The sequence below is a fragment of the Cygnus olor genome, chromosome 19, assembly GCF_009769625.2.
Source record: "Cygnus olor isolate bCygOlo1 chromosome 19, bCygOlo1.pri.v2, whole genome shotgun sequence".
In the NCBI taxonomy this organism is placed as follows: Eukaryota; Metazoa; Chordata; class Aves; order Anseriformes; family Anatidae; genus Cygnus; species Cygnus olor.
This window is the reverse complement of record NC_049187.1, coordinates 1,420,175-1,443,852: the sequence shown is the minus strand read 5'-3', so window position 1 is coordinate 1,443,852 and position 23,678 is coordinate 1,420,175. Positions and strand designations below refer to the sequence as shown.

At 60.0% G+C, this 23,678-nt stretch overlaps 1 protein-coding gene across 6 annotated transcripts in view; it reads left to right on the top strand.

Annotated features, from left to right (window-relative positions):
* RGS3 (regulator of G protein signaling 3) overlaps positions 1-22,720 on the top strand; it is a 73,873-nt gene extending 51,153 nt beyond the window's left edge. For 4 of the 6 annotated variants that reach the window (XM_040531713.1, XM_040531714.1, XM_040531715.1 and 1 more), the window contains 6 exons: positions 13,004-13,633; positions 16,338-16,411; positions 19,706-19,807; positions 20,497-20,558; positions 21,174-21,340; positions 21,426-22,720. In XM_040531713.1, coding sequence (XP_040387647.1) covers positions 13,004-13,633; positions 16,338-16,411; positions 19,706-19,807; positions 20,497-20,558; positions 21,174-21,340; positions 21,426-21,611 — 1,221 coding nt within the window. In that variant the 3' untranslated portion in view covers positions 21,612-22,720. Of the gene's footprint in view, positions 1-13,003; positions 13,634-16,337; positions 16,412-17,547; positions 17,692-19,192; positions 19,604-19,705; positions 19,808-20,496; positions 20,559-21,173; positions 21,341-21,425 lie in introns of those variants that run through there. The other 2 variants (XM_040531718.1, XM_040531717.1) reach the window with 2 other exon arrangements.
* The last annotated feature ends 958 nt before the right edge of the window (positions 22,721-23,678 follow it).

Genomic DNA, 23,678 nt, shown 5'->3' with positions numbered 1-23,678 from the left:
GAGCAGTTAAAGTGCTTTAAGTGATGCAAATGCGAATCTTGAGGGCAAAACACCCAAATACCTCCCTGTGCCTGGCGATGAGCAGCTCCCGTGCCCAGGGGAAGTGTGGGTGCAGCCTTGGTGCTGGGTCTGGTCGGGCTCGAGGGCAGGCGGCTTTCGCTCTCGCCGTGTGAGCTGCGCTGCTGCCAGACCCAGAGCAATGCGGCTTGTGCCCCACAGCGTCCCACGCTGGGTCAGCCCAAACATTAGCTCTGCAGGAGATGGAGCCTCCGGATTCCTTTTCCTGCCTGTTCCAGACCTACCAAAATAGCAACAACGCAAAAAGCCTGAGAACGTGGTTAACAACCAAAGCCGTAGCGATGCGAAGAGCCCCGGGCAGCTCAGTCCGGTGACAAGGCTCTGCCACCTCTCTCGCTTGCCTGTGCTGTGGCTTGCAGGCATGACGCGGTGCCGTGGCTCTGCCCCCGGCTGGGTGCAATCCAGCCTGGGCTGGGGGGCCCTCCGAGACAAAGCCCTGCAGGGTCTCATTAAATCTGAGCTTCTCCAATGGGGGAGATGTTGTCAGCTCTCCATCACGATATGAGCTCTCTCTCCCTCCCCACCCCAGGCTCTGCGTCCAAGGCAGGGTGTGGGGTTATGCCCTGGTTTTGGCGCTCTGCTGGACCTACAAGCCCCGTGGCTCAGAGCAAAGCTCTGGGGCGTGCCTGCTTCCTGGGCTATTTCAGGGTCCTGGCCACCAGACAGGTGAAAAAATGCTGTAAGAGAGGGCACAAACGTTTATAAGGCTTTTCTGTGCCTCTGTGGAAGAGAGAAAGCTTTGGAGAGTGGAGGACAGCCAGAGTGAGCCCTCCAGGGTTGTGACAATGGGAATTTGTCTACACTTGCTGAAGCTGTTGGAAATCCCACTGGTAGGATATAGGGCTAGAAGGGAGAAAAGAAGCAGTGGGAGCAACTGCCCAGTGCTTAACCGAGTCCATAGCACCATTTTCCATCCCAGCAAGGAAGAAACTGCCCTGTCTACAAGTTTAAAACAAACATGGTCCTGAAGGGCAAGAGGAAACAGCGTGGGGAGCAGCTCCCGAGCAGCAAGATGAGGATGCTCAGTGTGGCATCGGAGCGCGCTAGGTGCCTGCGCACGTGGCTGGGCTGTAGCCAGGGCTGCTGCGAGCGGTCTGCGTCAGGGTGGGCATCCCTGGGGACACCGGCACTGCGGGAGGTGTGCGGGGGGCAGGAGCTGGGAAAATGTTCCAGAGGACATGGAGAACATGTTCTAGAGAACAAGTCTTATGTCTACTACTACTGCAAAGGGGCTTGTGGCGGGGTGGGGATCGGTCTCTTCTCCTGATCAACAAGCGATAGGATGAGGAAATGGCCTCAAGTTGTGCCAGGGGAGGTGTAGGTTAGAAATCAGGGAACATTTCTTCACTGAAAGGGCTGTGAGGCATTGGAACGGGCTGCCCATGGAAGTGGCTGGGTCACCATAACTGGAGGAATTCAAAATGTGTGTAGATGTGGTGCTTAGGGATATGACTTAGTTGTGGACTTGGCAGTGCTACGTCAAGGGTTGGACTCAATGATCTTAGAGGTCTTTTCCAACCCAAATGACTCTGTGATTCTGTGATTCTAAAATCGGTTGCTTCTTGAAATGGAGAAGTGGTCCATTAGCTTTTGCTTGTTGCTTGCAAGCCATTTGATATTAGGGCTATTTAGGGAAATCGGCCGGTGTCTGTGCTCTGTGAACAGGCAAATTAGGCTGGGAATATCAGCTTCTGCATGGCTGATTTCTACTCCAAATGGAAATCTGATTTTCAAAGCCTTCGAAACTGCTCCAGCTTGGCGAGAGGCAGCTTGTCTGGGGACGTGGGCTTTGCTGGGCGTCGGGAGCCAAGAGCCGGCGTGGCCTCGGTGCCAGGCAGAGCCGCGCGCTGTGCCAGCTGCGTGCTGCCGCCAGAGGAGGGGACGCTGCTCGGGCAGGGAGCGGCTCCTCCGCAGCCCCCACAGAGGGAACGGCTTCTCCCCCCAACACGGTAATGCTGCTGCTAGTCCTGCACCGAGCACATGGTTCGTGGAGGGGCAAAGATGCTCCTGCAGGACGGTCCCATCTGGAGAGCAGGGGCTGGACTGTCTGAGTAAAGCTGCGTGGTGGTGTGGGAATTCAGACAGATTTAGCACTTCTGGATGGCACTTCTTGGTTTTCAAGGCCCCCAGGGCCATGTTCTTCTGGCTCAGGGACATGGCTCTGCGCAGCTGCTGTCACCACCTCTGGGAGCATCTCCTGGGAGGCGAAGCTGCTGCATTCTGGGAGCCACCAGCACTTGGTGCATCCAGCTCTGGAGGTGTAGGGATAGCCCTGAGGGATAAACCAGCTCCAGCCGTGGTCCTGATGAGCTTTTCCTGACAGTCATTGCAGGCTGAATGTGTGGTCCTGCTGGCCAGTCCCTTGGTGGCTCCTGCAGAGGTGATGGGATGTGGGTGGAAGTGGGGCTCTGGTGGCTTCTCTGCTGCCACTGTAGGACTTGGCTGAACTTCCTTGAGTGGCGAGCCTGTCCTGTGGGCTGCAGCAGCTCCCAGGAGTTGTTTTGTTGGTATTTTCTCCATCCACAAACCCTTCCCAACCTTTGTAATCAGATCCGGGTCTGCCCTGGGCAGCTGCTCCCTGCCCCGTGGTTGTGCTGGACAGGGATCTGTGGACCTGCCCCGTAAAACACATCACTGGGGTGACCCCATTTGGTGACAAACATCCCCAAACAGGGAGGTGCGGAGCCGGGAGGTGGGCCAATGCTGGTGAGGAACCACAGCCACGGCAATGTGATTACAGCAAAAGCAGCTTTATGAATTAATCGAGTTAGCCAGGCTGCCTCCTTGGGCCAAATAATGGCCATCTGTGCAGAGCACGGTGCTTTTTTTAACCCTGCATTGCTGCACTGGTCCAGTTTCCACATTAGCAGGACTGATGAGAGGGCAATCTGCAGAGCAGGGGTGAGGACAAGGCACCAGGGCTGGAGCTGCTCCAGCTGCTTTGGCTGCCGGGGCAGAAATTAGTGGCACAACACCCTGATGATAACGAACCTGCTACGACCGTCTGATTCTCACTGCTTGTTTCTTTGTGTCTTCCACACTCAGAACGGCTGATTACTCTTCCTTCTGACTCCGTGACCTGAGATTACCTCGGAGATGATGGCTGGCTGTATCTGAAAGATGTAGATTATCCTTAAGCTAAATAATTACGGACACTTTGTGGTGTGGACTTTGGGCCGTGGGAGCCCAGGACGGGCGCTCCCCTTGTTTCCCCTGGGAGGTGGTGGATCCGCAGCACTTTTCAGATCCCGGCCGCCGCTCTCTGGCCCGTGGCTGCCGACGGTGCGAGCAGGCGAGGACCGATCCTGCGCCCCGGCCCTGGGGCTGAGCCGCCCGCGGGAGGGCCGGGCTGGCCCCATCCTGCCCCTTCCTCTGATCAGGAAGGGCAGGGCTGATTCTCTCACTATTCACAGCGTGCTTGACAAGTGCAAGTAAATGTGCTGTCAACGAAAGCAAACAGCGTGTAACTGAGGGATGATTGAAACCAGGGCCGGAGCAGGTGCGGGAGGGCTGTGTGCCGAGGCGGTGGATCCGCAGGCGGAGGGGCGGCCGCACTCCCCAGGCGCCTGCACTGCAGGGAGAGGCTCCTGGCGGTGGGGGCAACCCCTCCCCTGTCCCCCATGCCTGCCCTGCCTCCTCTTCCTCATCCCCCCGGGCCCCCGGCGTGCCCCTTGCTGTGTGCCTGCATCCCTCTGCCCTCCCTGGGCCCAGCAGCTCGCTGCCCCCAGCAACCCGTTTCTCTTTCTTCCCCATCCCTCTGGAGGCTCACCGTGTGCGCCCTTGAGCTGGCGCGGCCAAGGTGTTGGGGTGGCTGGGACAAGCACTCGGCTGGGGGACACGGGGGAGATGCTCTCCCCGACCCAGCACTCATGGGGCACTTTGCTCAGCGGGGCATGGTCAGCACCATCAGCTCTTTGAGGGGGAAGGAGGGGAGGAATCTGCACCTTGCACTGCTTTTGGACCAAGGTTTCAGTCCGCATCACGCAGTACCCACAGGGCCAGCCCGGACCCTGCCACGCGCCCTCCCAGCCCCCTGCTCCTGCTGTCAGGCTGCTCAAATGGAGGAGAAAACATCGGGGTTTATTCTGCCTCAGTAAGGGTTAAAGCCTCAGCTGGCAGTGCTTATGAGCCAGGCTACAAAAGTAAAGCAAATAATTGTGTTGTTCCAAGCCAGCGAGCACAGCCCAGTCTGGCCCTGGGCCGGAAAAACTTGTTATTAAGGACAGCCAAAGGCTGCTCTGGTAACACCGTGAATTTGGGAGGCTGCAGGAACGGAGACCCTGTCCCCCTTCCAGCAGGATCCAGCTCAGCTCCGACCACTGAGAAGTCTGGAGGAAAACATCTCCGCCGGAGGCCCCTGTGCCACCAGAACGAGCGGGGCCCTGAATCCACGCTGGTGACCTCAATGCACGCTGACATGGGGAGCTCGCCCTCAGCACCCGCTGGGCCAGGAGGACAACACGTTGACTCTAATTCAGCTGCGATAGGAGTTAAATAGATAGCAATGTGTGTGAATGTGAACATAGAAGAAGTAGATGCAGCTTGAGCCACCCAGATCGAGCCATCCCGAGTGTTCAGTGTGCTCCCTTTTGTGGTCAGCTCTCCCGGGAGGCTGGTAGCCCTCTTCCACAGGAGCAAGCCCCAGACACAACCATGCCATTGAAGGCTATGTGGGGGGATGCTACAGCTCCCTGTGGGGCTTCAAAGCATGTCCCAAACATCCCTTTATGAACATAGGGGTGCTCTTTATGCAGGGTCTTGTCCTGACCTGGCTGTGAGCTCCCTGCAGTGCAGGCGAGCCCATGTGGGTGCTGAGGGCTCCTGGGACTCCCCCATCCTCCTGACCCCTTCATGCACAACAGTTGGCTTCCACTCCCAAGCACAAGGATGTGGGGAAAAGCGTGGCACAGCAAGGGTTCACCTGGACAGGCTTTTCGGCATTTCCCTCCTGCACCAAGCCCTGGCTCCATCATGCTCAGTGTCCACCACTTGATGGTGGCACGGAGATGTGATTGGGGCCACCAGCTCGGGACAGCCGCTCGCAGGCTCCCAAGGCACGCGCGTACCGGGAGGGGCGGCAGAGCAGATGGGGCCAGCTGAAAGCCCTGGCTCCAGCTTTATTTGTTCGTTTGCTTAGCTGGACTCCAAAGCCATTAGGAGAGCAGACCTCTCCCCTCCAGCAAACACCAGCTCCTGTTTCTCTGGCGCCGTGCAATGTGCTTCTGTGTGCAATGTGCTCCTGCGTGCAATGCCGCGTCCCCCCGAACAGGAGGACGTGGTGGTGGATTGTGTGCTGAAGCAGCCGCTGGCACCTCTATCACAGCCAGGGGCGTTTTTAAACCCTTGAAGGTTGTTTCTCGTGAATCCCCAGAAGGACTCGTAACAGCAAGCATGCTGGAGGGAGCAGTGCCAGCAGCCCAGGGGGGGTTGAGCATCGCTGAGATCATTTGCACGGGGTTGTCAAAGGCACAGACTAAGTGGTTGAAGCCAGCGCTGATGTGATTTAATGAAGGCGCTGGAAGTGCTTTGGCGCAGCGCTGCCTGTGGTGGGGGGATGCTGGCTGTGCGAGGCAGGGCTGGCACCGTCTGCTGGGCTGGAGCGCTGCTCTCCTGCACCCAAACAGCTCCTGGTTCGGGAAGCTGCTCTTTGCTTCTAGCAGGGGGCTGCGAATGCACAGCCAGGCTGGCTCTGAAGCTGCTGGTGTCTGTGCCCTGTGCTGCACAGCTCCCTAAGGCATCACGTCCATGCAGTGCCAAGATGTTGATGGGGGATATTGGGGTGGTTTTGCACCAGCACCCTCGGGGACCCACTAGTGCCCCAGGGAAACAAGGTGGCCCTGGGGAGGAGGAGGGGGGTCACCAATGCCATTGCAATAGTTACTTGAACCCCGAAATTTTTGCACAGCTGAAGGATGTTATGTTTGAAGTGCTGGGGGGCTCTGGGTGGTGATGCCCAGAGTGGTGCAGGAGTGGGAGACAGCTTCATCCTGCTCCCTCCGGGAGCCTCAGCATCCTGCCCCGTAAGAGGCACCTCCTGATGCAGCTGCAGGGGAAGGCTTGGTGACTGCAGGTGGGTTGTATTAGGCTTTGTAGCCACCCTCGGGGTCGTCGGCACCATCGGGATACCTACAGACATGGCCCTGTCGGTGCTGGTCACAGCCAGAGCTGCTCTGCCAGATCCCTTCTCTAAGGCGGTCGTTTCCTTGCCACCATCCATGCCAGTGGCAGCAATGGCTTTCAGCACCGACCTTGTGGTCCTGTTGTGAGCGACACTGGGACGAGTCCTTTGCGACAGCTCTGCGGTGGCTGAGTGCAGCAGCTCAGGCTCCTGCCGTCACCTCCCTCATCCTGCGCAGGGGGACAGTGCTCTGCCCCTGCTGATAACACCACGGAGAGGTTCCCCTCCAGCCAGCACCACACCGTGTAACATCTGCCTGCTGCCCCAGCAGGGGAAGGATGCTGAGGGCTCAGCCCTCGGGATGTGGGGACACATTTTGACAAACTGGGTTTCAGTCTGGCTGCGCCGGGTGCGGGAGATGGCTCTGCATGGCCGTCAGGTGGCTCACCTGTACCTGTGGTGGGGACGCCAGCCCCCACAGCCATCCCTGTCGAGCTGTGGGGCTCTCCTGGGGACATGCTAGGGGTGGCAGCAGTGGTTGGGCTCTCCCCGGGCAAGCCGTGACCTCTGGGATCACACGGATAAGGGAAAGAGTTGGGATTTTGCTCGGGGCCGGGACAGGACCGAAGATTCGATGCTACAGGACCTGCTCAAGTCTGTGTGCTGATTGTGCCCCTCTCCGAGTCCCGCTGTGCTGCTGCTGCTGGGATCTGCTCCTTCTTTCCCCTTCCCCACCCTGCTGCTTTCTTACTGCCAGGGATATTTATGACCCAGACATCATCTCACTGCCTTCCTGCACTGGGTTACCTGGGTCGGGGAGGCTGCAGACCAAGGCTGGTGCCCAGCTTGGGCAGACTGGAGCCGTATCTCCAAGTACGGGGCTGGGGGTGCTCTGAATCCCGGGAGGCACCCCTGGCATGGTGACACCCTGGGCTGTGCACCCCTGATGAAGGGGAGCTGAGCACGGCGTGCCCCCGTGGCCATGGGCACCCATCAGTGAACGGTGGCGGTGGTGCAGATAACCCCTGGCACGCCGCGCCGCAGAGCATCCCCCACTTCAGAGCTGCCCCTTTTCCGTAGAAAGTACTTTGGAAAAAACCCAACCGCCCACCTGCAGCAGGGTTTCATTAGCAGCACCGAAATTGGTCTGGGGCTCAGCGTCGCTCAGGGGCAGGACAGGGCAGGAGAAGGGGAGAGCTGCGGAAGCCGAGGCGGCGGGTTTTGGTGTGATGCATGGCTCTCCCTCCAGGCAGAGCAGACGTCCACTCCTACCAGCAGGTAATGGTGCCCCCAGGGATGGCTCGCAGAGCCGTAAATAGCACGCGGGGCACGAGGGAGAGGCTGGTGTCTGGGAGAGGCTGGGGCGGCTTCAGCTGCTGCTTGACACAGACATTAATAACGGCAGGGGCAGAGCCGCGCTGCGCCAGCGTCCGCCAGACCGCGGCCGTGGGCACATGTCGGGGCTGGAGGGAGATGCTGCTCCAGCTGGGATGCATCTGAGAGCCCGCGTTTGGTATGTTTTGCTTGCAAAGTTTGCAGCCTGAGGGCTGTAGCCTTGGTTGGGCGGGATCTGGCAGGTCGGGGAAGCTGTGCTGTGCCTCGGGAGCGCTGGTGTCCTTTTAAATAACAGGTCCCGGTCCCCGCGGGCTGCTCCTGGCAGTCTCCTGGGGAACTTGCTGCTGCCGCCTGGCTGTGTTTGTGGCAGCATTGGAAGGGCTGGTAAAGAGCAGCACTGGAGGGCACAAGGGGGTGTTTGCAGTGATGGGGACTTTCTGAGGTTCCCTTGCAAATCTGGGCTGTGTGTGGCTGTGCCATCGGCTCCACGTCGGCTGGCTCTGGCTGCAGAGAGCGGCATTGCAGCGCGACAGCAACGCACCTTCTGCCCCAGGGCTTTTGCAACCTTTTGGAAACTTTCCGTTTACTGGCACTGGGGACAAGAGAACAAACTCAGACCTTGCCACTGAATTCAGAGCTGGGTGCGTGTTCGTAGCCTCGGTGGGGAGGGAGGCACTGGGCTGGGGACAGGTCGGGGGCTGGGGTGGCCGAGGCTGCCCGGGGGCCAAGCGGTCGGTGCTGCACTGGCATTAAACCTACATTAACCGGAGCACGTGGCGCAAGGAGGTTTTGTCCCATGTTGTTTGCTGACACCTTCAGCCATCTGATCCCAAAATGCAGAGTGCAAGAGCCACCCGACCTGGCTCCATCCTGTGTGTAGCGGGACCTGACCCCTGCAATGTAAATCCCGGTCCCCGCCACGCGCCAGGCTGCTGCCCTTGGCACGGCAGCGGCTCCTGTCCCCTGCCGCGTTGCAGGGAGCGGGCGGCTCCGGGAGAGGCGCAGAGTGCGGCCACAGGGCTGGGCAATGCCCCAGTCAGGGCCCATTTCCAGAGCCATCAATTGGGGATGGCGGTAATGGGGTAATGGGATTAGTGCAGGCTGCTGGCGTGGGATCATTTCCTCCCACGGAGGGCAGCTTCTCCTTCCAGGGCTCCGAGACATTTCAAGCCCAGTTTTTTTTGGGCAATACGGGCACTCACACCCCCGTGGGTGTCTCACTGGAGGCATACATCCACCCTCGCCACCCCGCCACAGCACGCTGTTGGATCCTGCTGTTTGGGATTATACATCCCTGCTTGCTTCTGCTGTTACGTTAATTGCTCTGTATCAATTATTCATCGATGCAGTAATGAAGCAGCGAATGGGTAGAGAACCCTGCTGTTGTGCGATGTGCCCTTGGCCTCCGGCCACGCTGCGCTGAGCCTCTGCAGCTCAGGGACGAGGAGCGGCACTGCTGGGGGCTGATGCTCGGGAGCACTTTCAGAATGACCAAAGAAAATTTTCTGAAGTTTTGGTAGTTCTGCTTTGAGTTTCTGGCTTCATTTCATTCCTGTCAATCCCGTGCTGTGTCTTTAGATGCTGCTTCCCATAGCTATGTGTTTGATTGGTCTGTAATGGCCTCTTTTTAAGTTTTAAGGGGCTCATCATCAATGATTTTGGTAGCGTTGCAGGGGGCCAGTTAGAAGTTTCTGATCTGATGGGTCTGCACACAGTCTGTCCCATGCTAAGACCCCTGAAATTCTTTTTTTTTTTTTTTTTTTTCCCTACCACTTTGTGAAAAATGTATTTTGGAAACATTGGTGTTTCCCTGGGGGACATAGGTGCTGCTCCTGCATCCCATCTGCCCTGGGGAGGGGTGTTCCACTGCACAGGGAATGCACTGTGTCCTCCCCAAAATCTCCCTGGAGAGACATGTGGTCTCATTGCCATGGGGTTAAATGCTTTTAGGGATGGGTGAGCTGGGGGCACCTTTGAACAAGGGTAGGATTAGGGGGAGCAGGAACCAGAGCTGTTCTTCCATGGGACTGAAGGAGGACAGGGATGCTGCAGTCCAGGGGCAGTCCATGGGAGCAGCTCCTCCAGCAGTACCTCGGGAGCTCCAGCGCAGTTGGAGCAGCATGTTCTGCGCTCTCCTGCTCTGCTCAGTGTCCAACAGTGTAGCACCTGCAGGGACCTCCCTATTTTCGCAGCCCGATTTTTGCTGAGGAGCTGCCTGGGCACAGGGCACTGCAGTTACGGGCACATTCAGCCTCCTCTTCCCCAGTATCGTCGCAAGAGAAAGATGCACATTGCAAAATCTGAGCATCCACATCACGAGCCAGGAAAGGCTGAATTCAGTTTTCTTGTGTCCAGGCTTTGCTTGAGCCACAGCATCTCCATCGTCATGAGGAGCACAAGGTTTTGAAATAAGAAGCTGAGGCCCTCAGAAAAATCCCCTGACCTCCCATAGCCGTGGATTTAGGGCTGTCAGATATCACGGCACTTCTGGCAACGTGTGAGAACAGGCAGCACAAGGGGAAGGCCAGCACAGGCTTCATCTCACAGCTGTGCTGTCACTGTGGCCGGTATTTTCCCAGCTGGAAGTCCCAGCCATGGGCCACCACAAAGGGCATGTTATTTAAAGAAGTGCTGGAGAAGTCGAGGCCGCGCTGACAAACCCACATCTGCTGGTTGAAGGTTGCTCTGCTGGCGTCAGAGCAGCAGCAACCAGGAAAAGTGGATCAAATTGCAGACCGAAGAGCAGAGGTTTGCAGTCGTTCTCCTCCGTCTTGGCATCAGGAAAACCTCCGTGGCAGTGACTGATGAGTTGCCCAAAGGCAGAGGGAGTCCAGGCAGAGGGTAGAGGTGAAGATGCTGGAGTAGGCAGGACAAAGTCTGGCTTTTTTGAGGTGTGTTGAGGTTTGGTCAATGGGGCAATCAATATTAGGGACTCTAGATCTCAAAGCAAGCCTTCTTCTTCCCTAACACTACCCCAGAAAGCTGTGCTGGGGTTGGAGGCAGCTCTTTCTTCTACTTTCTCTTCCCCTTCTTGGGACGTGCTGCCTTGGCAACGAAGTCTGAAGCAGAAACTGAAAGAGTGATGTGTGAGGCCCCCTGGGGAGGAGGCAGGGAAGCTCCTCCGCCTCCCTGGCTCAGGACAGGGAGACCCAGATACGGAGGACAGGAGGATGCAGACCTTAAGGATGGAAGACCCAGATGTTGAGGGCAGTGAGGCCAAGTTGCTGAGCAGAGGCCAAGTGCTTCAGCAGAGTCCTTAAGTTGTAAGGACAGATGTCCCCTTCACCTCCCTGCTGAGACAGCAGCCACACTGCCTCCGTCTCCTGCTCCCTCCTGGAGCCCCTTAGCTATGATGATGGTGGGAAGGAAACCGGGTCGTAGCCCTGTCCTCACTGGCCCAAATTGGCCTTGCCTAGCAAGGTGTCCCTTGGCTCTGTGCTGATGAAGTCCCTGGTGCCTCCAGCCCTGGCTGGGCTCATTGACCAACCACGACCATGCGCCCGTCCCATCCTTCCCTGCCTTTCCCCACCACCAGGTGACATTCAGCAGTGCTCATCCATGGCTCTTCTGCAAGGACAGGATTTCACAGCCCCGGTGATGCTTTCAGCCCGAGATGAAACCTTCGCTCGGTGGCAAGTCTCCTGCTCACATCCTCTGTGCCGCTGAAGAGCTGCAGATTCTCTGATTGAATTAGTGCAGGGATTTAATTTAATCCCCAAATGTCTCTCGTTTTAAAGGAGCCTGTTCATTTCCTTCTAGGGCCTTATCAGATGTGGGCAACCAGAAACGTTCAGCAGAAGGACAGGACAGATAGGGAGCTGTCAGGGACAGGGAGGGCTTTGCAGGGGTGAACTGAGGGCTGCGTGGGTTTCTCCTCTAATTATTTCATGAAATAATGATGACAGTGATTGCAATACAAATAAGACATAAACAACATCAGTAAAACACACACTGGTGCAAATAGCATCCTTGCACGGCAGGTCTGGAAACATCCCCTTTTGCAAGAAATTACACTGGGGGAGTGAAAGAGCCCCAGGGATGGGCTGAACCCAGCGTTTGCTTTGTGCCTCCCGCCACGTCCAGCTGTTCTGGGGCAGGTCAGATGATGCCAAATTGCTGGCTGCTGCACGCCAGGCTGCAGGCGATGGAGCTGGGTCCTCTCCATGGTCACTGGTGTAAGGGGGCACCTCTGGGGATGACAAAGGCACGGGCAGCCATGGGCGAGCTGCCCTGTGTGCTGCCCAGGTGGCAGCTGGCTGTAGGCAGCTGAACCTGAACAGTTTTTGGAAACCTGGCCCGCTTTTGGGGCCCTTTAGGAGGTCCCTGTGGGTGTTGTTGGGTGCTGCGTGGTCTTTGCACCCTCACCTCTCTTTGTACTGGGATGTGAGGCTGGACGGGCTAATTCCCAACTCCTTTTGGAGTAAACCTGATTTATATGGGGGTGGTGGCTTTGTTAACTCTGACTTGCTGCTTTCCATTGGGATCTTGAAAATGCCCGGATTTTATCTGGGGTACGGTAATGGTTTTTGCTGTGCGACTTGTTACCTGGGGTCCTGTATAACAACACCTGCCCCAGCACACCAGCGTGGGCAGCGCTTTCTGGGGTGGGGGCTTTCTATCTGCTTCACCCCGTCTCCCCTGCCGAGCTGTTGCTGCCCCTTTGGCTCACCCAGCATCCGTGCCAAGGGAAATTCGGGGGGACAGGATCAGCTCTGGCAGGGAAGCTCGTCACAGGCTCCCCCGGCTCACGAAAAATCCTTGGAGGTTTTTTCCCTTGGGCTACCCCAGGCTTTTCCCTTTGAAAGGGCAACGCTTGCTGGAAAAAGACGGCCCCAAAGGCTTAAAAAACTGACCAGAGCTGGTAGGAGCGGCTGTGGTTTTGCAAGGACACAGCGCATGGCCATGGGGCACCCCGCGGCCAGGGGGGGCCGAACTGCTCAGGGCTGTGGCCAGGCTGAGCCTTGGGCAATCGGCCGATGAGCAGAGCCCAGCACTTCCCTCCTGCCCTTAATAATGCAAGGCAGGAGGGGCTGGAGCTGTTGGGTGAGTGTTTCTGGGTTTTCCTGCCTCTGCTGAGCCCCTCAGCTGCTTCCAAAGGGAGGAGGGAGCTGTCGGGGTAAGGATGCTGCTCTGAGCTCTGCCTCCGTGGTGGAACCACCGACCCCATGACCTCTGGTTTCCTTCAAACCCGCTCGCCCACGGTGCTGCTGGAGCACAGAGCTGGGCGGCTCCGTTCTGCTGCCACCCCATAGCCGCAGCGGGGACGTGGTGCTCTGGGGAGCAGGATTGGGACTGGGTGCTGGGGGGGACAAGGCGACAACGCCGTCCCACCCCACTGGAGCACCGTTAGGGCTGTAGGGTTTGGGGCCAGCCTTGTGGTTGGGATGTTAGGAGTGGAGAGGCTGCGTGGGAGGGTGGCCAGCGAGAGATCTGGGATGCTCCTGCCTTCATCCTTCTTTATCTCCTGGGCAGATGCTGGAGACGGACGCTGAGAAGCCGGGGCAGATGCACTCAGAGGACGGGAAGGCGGCTGCAGGCGAAGCTCCTCCGGCCGCAGAGGCCCCGGCTCCGGCCGAGGCACCGGCAGCTGCCCAGGGGCCTCTCCCGGCAGAGAAGCAGCCGGAGCAGGGAGAGGAGCGGCACGGCGCCCTGCCGGCCTTCGTCATCCCCGAGGTGCGGCTTGACAGCACCTTCAGCCAGAGCGCGGCGGGCACAGCCGGCGACACCACGGACGGTGAGGACGAGGAAGACGAGGAGGAGGATGAGGACGAGGAGGAGGAGGAGGAGGATGACGACAGCGACGAGAACTACCTGGAGAGGAGCGAGGCGAAGCGCAGCAGCATGATCGAGACATCGGGCTGTCAGCCCGTCTACACGCTGAGCGTGCAGAACTCCCTGCGGCGCCGGACCCACAGCGAGGGCAGCCTGCTGCAGGAGGCCAAGAGCCACTGCTTCACCTCCGACACCACCCTCAACTGCTCGGACAGCCAGGGCACCAAGGGCCACTGGGCCCTGCCCTCCCCCAGGACCCTCAAGAAGGAGCTCACCAAGAACGGCGGCTCCATCCACCAGCTCACCCTGCTGTTCTCGGGTCACAGGAAGGTACGTGGAAGATTCTGGCTCCGCGGGGCGGCTGGGTCCTGCTTGGCCCTGGGGATGGGTGATGTCCCCAGGGTGGAGGTGTCCCTCTGTGGGGCCCCTCTTTCCATGACCATGGCAAAGCTGGTGTCTGACAGACCAGGAAGGTCCCCAGTGCCAGCTCTGGGGGACACTCAGCACCCTGGGGATGTCACCATGTGCTGGTGCTGGGGTGGGCATCCCCATGGTGCCACCAGAGCCCACAGGGCCCCACAAGAGCCACCATCTGCCGAGATCCCCAGAGAGAGGCGCACACGGGTGTTTGCACATGTGAAATGCTACTCACAGTGGCCGGGACAGGACGGTGCTGTTCTAGCTACAAGTGCAGAGCACAGCATTGTATGGGCTCCTGCAGGGAAAGTTAACATCCCAGCCAGACCACCACACCCAGTCCCCCTGGGTGAAAGCGCTGAGAGCGGCCGCGTGCTGTCCCGCCTGCCTGAGCCCCTGCCAGCGGCTGCGGGTAGGGCTCTGCTCAGGGCTGCATCGCGTGGTTTGAGTCCGTGTTGTGCTGTCTGGGACTGCGCTGCATGGCTTAAGGCCACGTTGCGTGGCTTGGGACCTTGTTGCACAGCTTGGGATCTCATTGCATGGCTCAGGACCGTGTTGCATGGCTTGGGACCCTGCCACATGGCTTGGGACCTTGCTGCACAGCTCAGGACCACGTCACACTGCTTGAGAGCACTGTGCAGTGCTCAGGACCACATTGCATGCTGCTTCACCTCGGCTGGCTCCTTGGCAGGAGGTGCTGGTGCCGAGCCCAGCACGCCACCAAGCACAGCAGCACGATGGGGTTAAACCCTTGATGGGGTTAACCCTCCCCATGCCAGCCACCTGCTGCTTCAAAAGCCACCTCTGAGGCTGTCTCCTGGAGCGTGATTTGAGCTCAGAGGCCCTGGCCAGCTGGTGAGAGCCCTTATAGGGCTGACAGAGCAGCCAGATGGGGCTGCTGTGCAAAAGGGAAGCCCAGACCCTCTTGGAGGTGGTGGCGGTGGCGGGGCTCCTGAGGTGTCGGCATGGCACGAGGCAGGTTTCACGGTGCCGCTGTGTGTGCAGCCCGCGAGCACACAGCTCGGCGGCAAGGGGCTGCTGCAGCGCCGGCTGCCACCAGGCTGCAAGCTGAGCTCCCCCAAATGAAACAGCCCCATTGCCTACCAGACCAGGCTTTTTCAGAGCAGGGACGGGGACAGACAGTGCTGGCAAGGGAACCTCTGGGTGTCCCTGTTCCTACAGCGGCTCTGTCCAGCTCCGGGTGGCTGCTGCCTCAACCCGCCTCCCCCTGGGTCCTCCAGCCTGCTCCCACCGCGCTGCCTCTCTGTGCACAGGGCTTCGGCCACGGCCATTCCCCCGCCTACCTTTGGGAGGGACTTTTGGAGCTCTGTGCATTTTGAGGAGTCCAATGAAACCCTCCGAGCTTCCCACACCAGGACGCTGCGTACAATGTACAGTTCCCCTTTGCATCCCCTCCTGCGGCAGCACCGAGCCCCAGCAATGCCTGCAGGACTACGGCACCCAGTGGCCTTGCTACGTCCACCAGACCGTGTTTTATTCCCCGGCAGCACTGCAGAGGGGCTCATGTCGTTGTCCCTTTTAACACCATCATGCCCACGGATCCCTGCTCCCCTCCTTCCTGCAGTCGGGGCCCTGTTGTTCTAGGAGCGCATTGTGGCCGGGAGCGCTGGGACCCCTCGGGCCGAGGTCTGCCACTGCTGCCTTTTGTCCCTGAGCGTGTCGGGGCCTCTCCGTACAATGGCAGGAAGCGTGCCCCGGCTGCGCGTCGCCCTGGCCGGCCCGCCCGCCGGGCCCTATCTGCGGGGGGAAGACGCTTTGCAGGGGCTGCATTGTTTGGGGCTGATAAACTCCGGAAACCCGGGCGCAGAATGGAAGGAAGTGTCAAAAGTCTCGAGCCCAGGGCCGCTGGGCTGCGCAGCTGGTTCCCACGGCACGGCTGCGGGACGGCGATCCTGGAAAGCGCCCTGAGCAAGCAGCGTGGGACTGGGCTGGATGTGGGGCTGGGTGTGGGTGTGGGGCTGGCCGTGAGCCCCTTCCAGTCGTGTTCAGTAATGGGTGAAGTAGCAAAGCCCCTGAGCTAAGGTGGTCCAAGGGTTCCCCATGCCTGGCCCTGGGCTTCACAGCTCAGAGGCTGCGCTGGTGCCACCCCAACCTTGCAGCACCTCCGAGGTCCCCTTGGTTTGCCCAGGCCACCCCAGGGTAATGGTCAGGGAGAGGAACTGACCTGGGTGCTCCCCAAAGCTGCCATGATGTGGTTCAGTTCTGGCTGAGCCTCTCCGGGGGACCCTGAGTTTCTTTTGGGTGCCCAGCCCAGCTGGGATAGAAGCTTCGGGAAGGGGGATGTGGGTGTCCTTGCAGGAGGTGCTGCTGTCAGTACTAGAGGGGAACCACGGGCCACCACCTGTGAGGTGTCCACTGTGGGCTGGGGGTGCCGTGGGACAGGCAGGGGGACGCAGGTTCCCATGGTGGAGGGGTGAAGAGCTTGGCTCCCCTCACTTTGCTGCAGCCAGAGGTGGCTGGGGGAAGGAGCCACGTGGCTGCTGTGTGGGCACGGGGACCCGCAGGAGATGCTGGCAGGGCTTTTTGGTGGCACTTGGCACCTACACGGTCATGCACCAGTATGGTGATGCAGACGCTGTTTTTCTCTTCCCTACAGCTGAGCGGAGGTGACCCCGAATGCAGCTGCGATGAAGGGGACGAGACCTCCCGCAAGAAAAGGAGCAGGAGCCTGTAAGTGTCACGCCGTGGTGGCATCGGACTGTGCCATGGCTGCTTCCCATGGGCAAACAGCCGGGCCAAGCCCTGCTCATGTGGGAAACCTTTGGGGTCCCCCCCATCTCCTTCACCCAAGCTTTGCCAGGAGGAAAGCAGCAAAGATGGGCACGAGCTATGGTTTCACATAGTTGTGATATTCGGGGAGGAGGTGGGATGCGCTCCGGCGACATTGCCCAGCCTGGCGGGGAGCATCCGTGGCTTGGTGTTACTTTGACGGATGGGACAAAGGAGCTGGGGGGACGGGGATGCAGCTCCCCGGGGCCAGCAAAGCTCCTCTCCGGCCACGCCGGGTTCGGTGAGAGGACGTGTGAGTTGTGAAACGTGACCTGGGGGCCTCCTTCCCGCTGGCCCCATGCCGGGAGGAGGTTTCCCTGTCCTGCAGGGACAGGCTGTGGGGCTTGCGCATCGCAGCACGCTGGGAGCATGGTGGGAGCATGGTGGGAGCAGCCCCGAGCATGGGGGCCACCAAGGGACACCCACAGCCCTGCCACTGCCGGTAAGGATTTGGGATGCCCCGCAGCTGGTCTGGGCAAGGGCAAGGAAGCCGTGGCCTTTGCTTCCCACGATCACAGCTGCAGCTTGCTGGAGGCTGGCGTGCCGGCAGGGCTGTTTTGGAACGAGCTGCCTCCGGTTTTGCAAGGCAGGATGCGTCGGGGCATCGCGGCCGCAGGGTGCCGGGGCCCGGGGCCGTCCCCGCTGCACGTGGCTGGGGCAGGTGGAGCAGCCACACGTGGTTGCAGCTGCCCTGGCTGTGCAGGCGGGCGGCTGCACGCGCCGGCTCGAGGGCTTCACGGCCGCGCAGCCTGCCAGCGAGCGGCACTGTTGTCCCGCGCGCTCCCACGCACCGCTGCAGCTGGTTATTTTTAGCTCTTTTCATTATCCAGCCCCCCCCCCCCCCCTTTACTCCAGACACTTGAAATTAAAATAAATCCCTTGCCATCTGCAGCAGGGACATCCCCCATGTGAGCTGGGGGAATCGGGGCGGCGGGGGGCCGGGGGCGGGTGCAGGGAGGGTTTTGTGCTCACCTTGAGGCAGCTGCGGACGCGGGGAGCGCGGCACATCGCACCGCCCGGCTATTGGCTGCGCGACCGGGTGGCCAGCTGGCCACCAGGAGTATTTATGGTGCAAGTGGCCGGGGTTCGGCACTCGCCTCTCTGGCACCGTCTCTGCTCGCGCGCGGGCTCTCCCCGATGTACCACACCATGGTGGACTTTTCCGAGAAATACCTGGAAAGGTAGGAGCGGAGCTCCCCGCGGGGACGGGCGATGCGCTTTGCGGGGACAGGGCTGGATGTGGCACGGGGAGGCAGGGCTGGACGGGGCCTCGCAGCTGTGCTGGGGGCAGATCACTGTATAGGGGTGACTCCAGACATAAACCAGCAATTTCTTATGAAACGTTATTTTTGCTGTGGCACCTTATGCTGCAGGTTGGCTGCACCTGGGGGCTGTGCATGCCCACAGCTGATGCTACCAGGTTTTGAGCTGTTTGCTATTTATTTGCAAGCATCTGCAAGGGGAGCAGTGAGAGAGCGGTGTCATGCAGGTTTTAAATGTGGGAACTCCTCTGGGTGTTGCTTCCTGGCCTTTTGCAGCTGGCAGATCTGCCGGGGAGCACCTGCAGCCCGGCGCGCTGCGAGGCTGCCCGCTGCGGGTGGCCGGCGCCTTGCAGAGGGCTGTGCGGAGCGGGCAGCCCACGTGCGCCGCTCCCTCGCACGGATGTGCGCACACAAGGGCTCCTCAGTGCTTTGCGAGCCCTGCCAGGCTCCCAGCTGCGGTGGCCGTGTTGCTAAACTGGGAACAGTGCTGAAATTGTTGCTCAGAGCTGTGTGGGGTGGCTTGTCCCGCGCGGTGGCTTGCTGGTGGGGCGGTGATGGGATGCAGATGGGGTTTGGAGTGTGAGGCTCCTCGCCTGGATCCATTTGTTCCGTGTTAGTGCTGTGATGGTGCCTGGCAGCAGCTGGGGACAGCTGTGGGTTCAGACAGCATCAGTCAGAGCGGGGCAACTTAAACCCTCCCGTGTCCTGTGTGTCCCCAGCCAGCCCTGGTCACACTGTGGGGCTCAGGCCACATTCAAGGGTGGCTCCTCCGGGCACCCAGCGATGTGGGACCCGTGGGAGTTGGCTGGGGTGGCCCGGCCATGCCACCCTGAGGCTCCATCCACCCTGGTGGCCTCAGTATCCTCTGTGCAGGACAAACACCCTGTGCCCTGTGTCACCCTGTGTGTCCCCTGCGTGTCCCCAGCATGCTGTGGTGTCATGCAGGAGCTGTGCCACGAGGGGACAGCATCGTCCGCGCACGTCCTCACCCCGTCACCTCTGCCACCTTCCGCTGCCCGCTGGGAGCCTTGGCAGGGCTGGGCCCTTTCCCATGGCAGCTGCCAAAATCTGCTGCTTCGTGCTGGTGGCAGCTTCCTGGGGAAACAGGGAGCTCCGTGCCCAGGCGCACGTGTGTCTGTCTCTCCAGGGACAGCAGTACGGGGACCCAAGCAGGGTGGCGGTGCTGTGGGTCACCAGTATGTCTCAGCCACCCCGTTACAGAGATGTCCCCATGGCCGTGCCCACCCCAGGCTGGCACCAGACAAGTGTGAGCACCAGAGGCTTCCAGCCCCGCAGAGGGGACACGGCAAAGCGCCGCTGTCCCCGCTCAGCTCCGAACCCTACTCAGCCCCGCCGCCGGCCCCGCCGCATTCCCCAGGACGCCTGCGCTCTATAAATAGTGCTCGTAAATCCCCACCGCGATTATTTTCCCCGCCATCCCTTGAAAGGCCCCAACTCTCCGCCCTCGGCGCTGCTTTTTCCACCTTTCCTAGAGTTTCCCCAGCAACGGCGGGGCTGCCCGAAGCAGCAGCGGGGCTGACACAGCCCTTGCTCACCCACGCCTCGTCCACGCCACGCAGCGCTCGCAGCGCCCGCGCTGAGCCCTCCCACTTCCGCACCCGCTGCCCCGGGCAGGAGCACGGCCCCGAGCCGGCGTCAGAGCGCCCGAGCGCTTGGCCGGGCCGGTCACGCCGGGAGCCGCCGTCCCGACAGCCATGCCCTTTTTCCGTGACCTTTCCAAGCCGCAGCCGTTGGAGTTTCACGCCGAGATGCTGCTGGGTGTGCAGCGGCCGCACAACGGCAGCCTGCAGCGCCGGCACACCATGAAGGAGTAGGTGGCGGGCGAGACGAGGCTGCCAGCGGGTCCCGGCACCCTTGGGTGCTGTGTGCGCCCCACCTTGCCCGCCTCCTAACGCTCGCTCTTCTTCTCTAGAGCCAAGGACATGAAGAACCGGCTGGGGATTTTCCGGCGGAGAAACGAGTCCCCAGGAGCCAACCCCTCCGGCAAGCTGGACAAAGTGCTCAAGTCGCTCAAGTAGGTGCCGCGGGTGGGCGGCGTGGGGCACGGCACCGGGGAGCACCCAGGTGCACGGGGGCTGGGGACAAGCCCTGGCTGGGCTGAGTGTCACCTCCGGGGTGGTCACTCCGGCTGGGGGGAGGCTGTGGGCAAACAGCTCGTGTAGCCAGAGCTGTGTTAAAAGCATTTTTTTGGCTGAATAACCCCCTCAGGCAGCGGGGAGGTCCTTGCCCTGTGCCAGTAGCACAGCAGCAGCTTGGGCTGGAAATTTCCCTGCTTTTGCCCAGTACGTGAAACTTTCAACTGGCTGGAGGATGCTTTGGGAAACCGCTTGGCTCTGGAGGTGCTCCAGCAGCCGGAGACGAGCCCTGCCCGGCCTCGTGCCCGGCGGCTTGAATGGGGTGTCTGAAATCCCTGCTGTCACGCAGCTCCTGAGCATTGCCCCGAGCTTTTCCAGTGCTCGCTCAGCCACGGCTGCCCAGCCAGCCCTTTGTATATCAGATTTTCTTCCTGCCACTTGAAAGGCAGAGCTTTCCTTCCAGCAGAGCCGCTGCCTGTGGCTGCTCGCGTGCTGCGGGTGCCGGTGCCGGCCATAGCAGGGCGCACGGTGCTACTGCTGCTGGAAAGTTTTTTGCCGCCGGGCAGTGGGGGCAGCGTGTGGCAGGCAGCAGCCGCAGCTTTGCCAACGCACGGCCCTTCTCCTGCAGGCCTGCGCCCGAGGAAGCTCTCAAGTGGGGGGAGTCCCTGGAGAAGCTGCTGCTGCACAAATGTGAGTGTTTGCCCCTCTCGTTTGCCTTTGCCACCAGGGAATGTCCAGGCATGTGCATGGGGAAAGCTGGGATTTCCTCTGTTAATCCCTCCTGTGCCTGGGGGGGAGCAGGGGGTTGGCAATGAGCTGCCATTTTCCTGTACCCATTTTTCTTCTCCCAGGCTGGGGGGGACTTTGCTATAGGAGCTTGGGGGGGAGCTCTTGGGGAGGGAAAGGCTCCGATTCGCATGCAAGGTTGGGGTCTGCAGAGCAGGAGCTGCTTTAGACCCTTTCCCCTTCTTGCCCTACCACACATCGCAGCTGGGGCACCCCACATCACGCTGACATCCCCGCAGGGATGGCAGGGGGGTCCTGTCCCCATTGCTGCCCCCGCTCCCCACCGAGCCTCCGCTTCTCGGCTCTGTGTGCACGCCGCAGGGCTGAGACCTGGGCATTCAGCACTCTTGTGGCTCACATTGGTGCTGCCAGGCCAGGCAGCGCTGCCTGCACCCTCTGCTTTGCACAGGAATTTGAGAGGGATTTTTTTAGGGGGTGATGCAGGGAGGGATTTTAGGTTGCACCTCTGAGTAGAGCCGTGTGTCTGTCCGGGAGTAGAGCCGTGTGTCTGTCCCGCAGATGGGCTCGCAGCCTTCAGGGCCTTCCTGCGCACCGAGTTCAGCGAGGAGAACCTGGAGTTCTGGCTGGCGTGTGAGGAGTACAAGAAGATCAAATCCCAGTCCAAGATGGTCTCCAAGGCCAAGAAGATCTTTGCGGAGTACATCGCCATCCAGTCCTGCAAGGAGGTGAGGCTGGCTCCTGCCCTGGCACGTGGCTCCGTGCCTCGTGGCCGTGCAGAGCTGCTCACGGTGCTGCTCTCCCTTCCCACAGGTGAACCTGGACTCGTACACGCGGGAGCACACCAAGGAGAACCTGCAGAACATCACCCGCGGCTGCTTCGACCTCGCGCAGAAGAGGATTTACGGGCTGATGGAGAAGGACTCGTACCCCCGCTTCCTGCGCTCTGACTTGTACTTAGACATAATTAACCAGAAGAAAGCCAGCTCCCCGCTGTAGACCCAAGGACTCTCTCGGGGCAGACTGGGAGCTGTGTGTTTACATGGAACCGGCAGCGGTGGCCTCGCCGGGGGGACGGCGGGAGCGTGCCTTCCTGCTGCTGGTCGTGCCCCCGAGCCATACCCCTGTGGCCGACGGGCGTGGGGCAGGGGAAGGCACTGAGCACGAGGCTGAGGGGACCAACAAGCCAAGCAGTCTGGTACTGCTCCGTCACCCACCCCATCTCACCATCGCTGGTACGACGCCTTCGGGGTGGCTGCGGCATGGATTTTAGCCAGGAGGGAAGCTCCCACAAGACTACTGTGAAGCCTGAGCTGTGAGCATCGCTGGAAGGCGATGAGTGATCCCGACTCGGTGAGGAGGAGGGAGGAGGAAGACTTTTGTGCAGGGCTCCGGCAAGGGGAAAACATCACCGAAGCGAGCACCATCCCTGGACAAAAGACTTCTGAACTGGAGCGTCCCCATGGTGCTGCTGCGCTTCCCCTGCCAGAGGTGCCTCCTGGCTACCCCGGAGCAGCCAACTCGCAGGGGCCTGGCGCTTCCTTCGCTCGTGGCGGGTCCTTGCCCTGCGCCGCAGGGGTGCAGCCGACCCTCCTGCTCCCACCCCTCGCCTCCTGGTTTATTTATTGACCTCCTATAGCTGGACGCATTGCTGTATAATAGGAAATCCTCGTGTCCTTTCCCGTTCCGAAATTACAAGTGCAATATTTGTGCGTGTCGCGGCGGAGTTCTCCCATGGAGCGGAAGCCTTCTCTTTTATGAGTGCGTGCAACATTTTCTAAGTTTGCAGGTTTTATCTGAAAAAAAATTAAAAAAAGAAAAAAAAAAGAAAAAAAAGTTCCCTAGCAGCGGGCCGCTGGGGGAGCCTGGGTGTACATATCCTGCCCTGACGACAGAGGGTTTGCTGATGGAGATAAGCAGCTCTGTGAATCAGATGCTCTCCCTACTCTGGATAAAAATATTGCGTTTTGAGACGCGGGGGTTTTTGCTGAACCTGGCGGAGCTGGACGGACTGCATGCGTCCGGGTGCCCAGTTTACAGTGTGAAGCATCTCTGCAGCTAGCAAAAATACATTGTCATGGTCATAGGTAAATAAAAGGAGAATATAATTTCTTGTAGCCTTTTCTTCATGGCATGTTTCTCAGTGCTGGTGGAGCCAGGCTTGCTCCATTTCACCAAGGAGCGTAAAATCCTGTTATTGCATAGCTAAAGATGGGAAAAAGCTAGTTCCATGAATTTCTGAGCTGCTTTTTATGATGCAGCAGCTGCCAGATGCTCCTGGGTTAAAGGCTGAGGCCAGAAACAGAAAGTTTTGCCCAAAATGAGTCTGTTCCCAGGGACAGCATTTGCTGTGTATACACAGCGGGGCACGAGCCTCTGAATGAGGAAATGCCCAGAAACGTAAGTGACCTCGTGTAGCACCAGGTCCCTCTGGGGACACACCAAAAGCAGCAACAGAAAGCCTGGCATCACTGTTTCAGGTCCGGGCTGCGTGGCTCGGCAGGGCTGCTCCCCCCGGCACAGCTGGGGTCTGCAATGGGGACGTTCTGCAGGGGCCGGTCACGGCGCGTCCCATAGTTAAAATGTCTCGTGTCTGTTGCTGCAGCCGCTTGCGGTCAGGCTCGGGTGGCTCGATGCGCCCGTGGCATCGCGGGGCTGTGGCTCAGGGAGCCGTCCCTTTCATGGTGTGGAGGGGCTGCTGAGGACGCCTGGGGGTGGAGGTGGCGTGGTGCCCCTGTGTCCTGTGGGCACAGCTCCCCCAACATGCACAGTCCCTTCTGGGGATCCATCCGCGCCTCCCTCCTTATCCAGCCAGTGGGTGATGCCCAGGTGGGGAAACTGAGGCAGGGCTGAGGGACCCTCCGGGGCCGGCTGAAAGCAGAACGCCTCCAGAATGCCTCCAGGCTGCAGAATGCCTGCGGGGCTCTCCTGGGGCTGCTTTTGACACCCCTGCTATGGCCCCCAGCTGTGACCTGGCCACCATTGCTGGTGCAGCCTCCTTGCAAGCACTGCTGGCCCTGGCTGGTGTAGGGATGTCCCCTGGTCCCCATCGCCCAGGCAGAGCTC